The sequence below is a fragment of the Microsporum canis genome, genomic scaffold, assembly GCF_000151145.1.
Source record: "Microsporum canis CBS 113480 supercont1.8 genomic scaffold, whole genome shotgun sequence".
NCBI lineage: Eukaryota > Fungi > Ascomycota > Eurotiomycetes > Onygenales > Arthrodermataceae > Microsporum > Microsporum canis.
In genome coordinates this window covers 464,413-469,159 of record NW_003299162.1, presented here as the reverse complement: position 1 = coordinate 469,159, position 4,747 = coordinate 464,413, and the positions used below count along the sequence as shown (strand labels likewise).

At 55.4% G+C, this 4,747-nt stretch overlaps 2 protein-coding genes across 2 annotated transcripts in view; one reads left to right on the top strand and one right to left on the bottom strand.

Moving 5' to 3' along the window:
- Positions 1-2,089, bottom strand: part of MCYG_08101 (mannosyltransferase 1) — a gene marked incomplete at both ends in the record, with an annotated part of 3,120 nt that extends 1,031 nt beyond the window's left edge. The window contains 4 exons of the mRNA XM_002842972.1: positions 45-923; positions 1,138-1,421; positions 1,472-1,761; positions 1,821-2,089. Of these exons, the coding sequence (XP_002843018.1) occupies positions 45-923; positions 1,138-1,421; positions 1,472-1,761; positions 1,821-2,089 (1,722 nt within the window). The remainder of the gene's footprint in view (positions 1-44; positions 924-1,137; positions 1,422-1,471; positions 1,762-1,820) is intronic.
- A 424-nt stretch (positions 2,090-2,513) lies between these two features.
- MCYG_08100 (splicing factor 3a) lies at positions 2,514-4,519 on the top strand (the record flags this gene model as incomplete). Its single annotated transcript, XM_002842971.1, has 2 exons — positions 2,514-2,616; positions 2,769-4,519. The coding sequence occupies 2 exons, from the start codon at positions 2,514-2,516 to the stop codon at positions 4,517-4,519; spliced, it is 1,854 nt and encodes a 617-aa protein (XP_002843017.1).
- Positions 4,520-4,747: the final 228 nt, after the last annotated feature.

Sequence of the window (4,747 nt, the reverse complement as noted above, 5' to 3'; positions counted from 1 at the left end):
TTCAAGCCACGCTGCCATCGGAGGACAGCAAGACCTTTGAAGACCACCCAGACTACAACTGCGGCAGTGGAAGTCCACCAGATGATTGGGTTGCCGATAAGGTAGATGTGACGATGCTGTCTTCCCCAGAAGTTGATACCACGAGACAGGATAGGCCAGGATGGTGGGCGAGAGTCCCAGGCGTGAGAATCAACGAGACCAGCGTTCGTCCTCCACATAACCTTGTGGAGCTCCCAGAACTTGGCGAAGAAGCCGGGAAGCTTGTAGTTCACCTTCTCGACATCGTCGGGGAGAGCTGGGTGGGTGTTTTGTTCAATATACCAGATGCTATTGGGTAGCGAACCGCCTTTGGCGCAGGTAACCTCCTGTTGCTCGAAACCCCATGACGGTAGCTTAACTTTGTGAGAGAACAAAACACAGCCAGTCATCACATGAATGAGCCTGAATTTCGTTTCGATAGTCCTCAGTCTCTTCTTTGCCTCTTCTCCGCGAGACATAGAGGGGACAATCTCCACACGGAAGAGATCGTTGGCGTCACCGTCGAATCCTTCATAGCCGTACGCAGAAACTTCGAACTGCCAGTCAGCTTCGGTAACCGGGGGACGAACGTCATGGGAGTGAAGGCGTCTGTCAGTGGCCATATGGTAGAGCTTGATGGTGCTGCCGTCCACAACGTAATCAGTGGTAATGTTATCCCAGGCCCTTGGACCAGCAACCTGGCCATATGGTCCAAGGGGCTGAGTCTGATTCTCTAATATGAAGACGTTGTTGTCATCCTTGTGGGGGTAAAGGGTGATTTGTTGCTGCTTGCTTCCGGTGGGGTACATGTGGTTGTGGGAGTGCAGGTAACCACCCTGTGTGTTGTGGTGTCTGATGGATACGCGCGAGCCAAAGGCGACGTCCGCCGGTACATCGTTCATGCCCTTTGAGTTGAGGGTTGCTTGGAATTCGGAAGACATGAACCCGTCGCCTTCGCCGGGGTTTCGGAGGCAGAGGAAGTGGATGCCGAACATGGCCATGTAGAAGCCGACGGGGATGATGATCAAACAGAAGACACGGGCAATTCAATGTTTAAACCAGATGCGCTAGAGGACGTTAGCTTGGAGGGTTCCTGATGAACGTTGGGGTGTAGCGTACCGGAGTAACGGTCTTTGGGTCACCCAGAAGAACCCAGAGTTGGACAAGAGTCAAGGAACCAACCCACGCAATGGTGAAGAGGCCAACCCATTTCACGCTGGCGGTTGCTCCCAAGAAAAGACCCGAGGTCACCAGCCAGAACCACCAGGAGGGCCCAAAGGCCTTGGGTGGGCCCTGCTCATGCTGGTTCGAGAACGAGGTGAAGGACAGGACGGTCAATGCAGTGAAGATGATCAGAGGCGAGTCCAGCAGGATGAAACGAGACTGAGTGACGAGTGCGTTTTCTATAATACTTGTTAGGATGTATCCTGTTGACGTATAGCGGGTAACTCACCAAAGGTGACCAGGAGAGCACCGAAGGAGGCGGTAGACGTCCGACAGCCGGTTGCCTTGAGGGTGAGGAACATGGTAGGGACCGTCATTACACCCATGATGGCGGGAAGCATGCGCATGGCAACATAGGGAACACCAGGTTCTAGATAATCCTTGCCAATCTCCTTGAAGTCAAAGTCTCCCTTGAACCCGGCGAGGTGACCGGCGAGGGTGATGAGCAGCTTTGCCAGCGGCGGGTGAACGTCCATGAAGAATTTCCCTTTGATATACTTGGTAGCAAAGCCTCCGAAGCTGTCACAGTCCACGTTAGCCCAGCGTTCTCTGTGTATGCCAACGGGTTGGGGACTCACTGGACCTCATCGAAGACGACGCTGGTAGGCTGATAGATCCTGAACAGACGCACAACCGTTGCAATTGCGGTGATGACGAGCATTATCTTGTAGTCTGACACCGGCAGGTTGAGGACATCGTAGTCCTTGACGCCCTCTGAGCGGTAATCCTGGACTCTGGCCTGCCTGGATCCGCCCTTGGGACCGGGGGAGCGACTCTTCGAGCGGCTCTTGGAGCGACTTTTGGGCGTCTTCGCCTCCAGACCGGCATTCGAGGCCTTGGACGCCATAATCACAGATTAAACAATAGAATAGAAGGGAAAAAGGGCGGTTTCGTATAGAGTCGCAGGGAACTAAACCGGCCACATTGATTAAAAGGTGAGCCAAGCGAGGCTGAAGTAGATAGTTGGAGATGCGAGCGAGCGTCAAGAAGAGAAGAAGAAAAGCAAACACAGTCAATAAGAGAAGAAGAAGAAGAAGACAACGACAGCAACTCGACTTGAAGCCGCCTCGATATCAAGACGAAAAGGACAGCAAGTTGAAAGTCGCGGATTTCGTTTTATTTCGTTGGTTTTTTCTTTTGAAGAAGAAAAGGGGCGCTTATGTAAGCATGCATCTTGAAGCTCGAAAAGACGAAGATGAAGATGAAGTTGAAGTTGAAGAAGACGACAAGAAGTTGAAGAAGTTGAAGACGAAGGTAGAGATTTAGTCGAGATGGCTCCGTCAGTGAGTGAAGCTGCTGCTACGCCGTCAGAGCTGCCAGACGAGGTGAACAAGCCGCCAGAGGGCGTTATCTTGCCACCAAAGGACATCAAAGGTATGGACGGCCAGGACGTTATTGAAGACGTATACTGACCGTGTGGATAGTCATTGTCGAGAAGACTGCGGGCTTCGTTGCGCGTAACGGACACGTATTCGAAGGTAGAGTGCTTTAGATACAGGTACATGGGCTATGCTGACGGCAGACAGATCGAGTGAGAGAGAAGGAGAAGAACAACACCAAGTTCTGCTTCCTGAACCCGGACGATGCCTACGCTCCGTTCTACGCATGGCGGCTGAGCGAGATCAAGGCTGGCAGAGGGACGGATGTGTCTGCTGGCCGCGTCGGGGAGGCTGCCGCCCCCCCCAAGGAGGAGGCGTCCCACGTCCCCAAGCCTCCGCCGGAGTTCCAGTTCTCTGCCCGGATGCCCAACATCAACGCGCTGGACCTGGAGGTGGTCAAGCTGACGGCGTTGTTCGTTGCAAAGAGAGGGAAGTCGTTCATGACCTCGCTGTCACAGCGTGAGACGAGGAACTTCCAGTTCGACTTTCTCCGGCCGCAGCACAGTCTGTACCAGTTTTTCACCAGGCTAGTCGACCAGTACAAAGAGCTGCTGCAGGTCGAGGGCCGCGAGAGCACCGTCACGGAGGAACAGCGGCTGGCAGAGCTCAGGGGGAACCTGGAGAACAAGTACAACGCTCTCGGGCGGGCCAAAAGGAGAGCCGAATGGGTGAGGTACCAGGAGATGCAGAAGCTGCAGAAGGAGGAGGAGGAGGAGGAAGAGCAGGTAGCCTATGCGCAGATCGACTGGCATGATTTCGTGGTGGTCGAGACCGTCCTGTTCACCGAGGCAGACGACCAGGCGGAACTACCGCCTCCCACGTCGCTGAACGACCTGCAGACGGCATCTCTGGAGCAGAAGGCCATGATGTCTCTCCAGCCGCACGACAGACGGATAGAAGAAGCCATGCCTACCGAAGACGACACAACGACATACTACAACGCTACGACCGACACACCATACCAGTCCGCTCTCCCCGTCCTACAACCGCAACGCCCTACTTCCGCCGGCCCAGTGCTACCGTCATCGCCGTTCTCTTCAACAGCAGTAACATCGACATCCGCCTCTCTCTCGCCCACTCCCGTCTCAGTAGCAGCCGCCTTGCCCACCCCTCCAGCAGCACCGGACCAGCAGCCAATTCGCGACCGGATCCGCGCCGCTCCCTCCCCTTCGCCTCTCCCAGGCCAGCCGCCGATGCGTATTCGGTCGGACTACGTCCCTCGCGCGCAGGCCAAACACCTCTCCAGCACCAACCAGCCCACCTCCATATGCCCCAACTGTCGACAGCAGATCCCCATTGCGGAAATGGAGCAACACATGCGCATCGAGCTGCAGGATCCACGCTGGAAGGAACAGCGCGCCAAAGCCGAGGCGCGGTTCGCCAGCACTAACCTGTCCACGGCCGACGTGGCGAATAACCTGAAGCGCCTGGCCAGCCAGAGAAGCGACGTCTTCGACCCAGTGCTATCCGGGCCGGCGGGTACGGGCGAAGGCGAGTCGCGCGAGGGAGACGAAGAGCTCAGACGGAAGAGAGTGGCCGTGGGACCGAACGGAGTCCCCGTGAACATGAACGTACCGCAGCCTTCGACGATACCTATTCCTACGCATCCGCACACTCACCCTCTCCCTCACGCCCCTATCCATGCCCACGCCCACGCCCACGCCCATGTGCATGCGCCGGGGACAATGCCTGGACTCCCGCCCGGCGCACCAGGTACCAACCTGCCCATGGCCCCGGTAGCATCTGCCCGACCGAACCCCAAGCCAGCCATGCGCGAGCTACCAAAGCCTCCTATCCAGAAGCCACCGCCGGTCCAGTCGGAAATCGAGAAGCCAGAGACGCCGCCGGTGAACATCAACGAGCAGATACGCAAGATCCACGAGAAGATGAAGCAGTGATCTTGCCCACCATCGTTTGGCATTGTATTTTGCATTTCCGCTGTTATGTATCTTTATCATGTATTACTCTAGTCAAATTGGAAAACGGCATACCAAGTACTTGAATATAGGCAGTACTTGAATATAAGGCAAAAGAATTCAATCAACCTTCATTCTCATCTTAGAGGTCGAAATTCAATTATCAACTCTGCAAGCCCATGTCCAAAACCCATCCATCCACCCATCCGG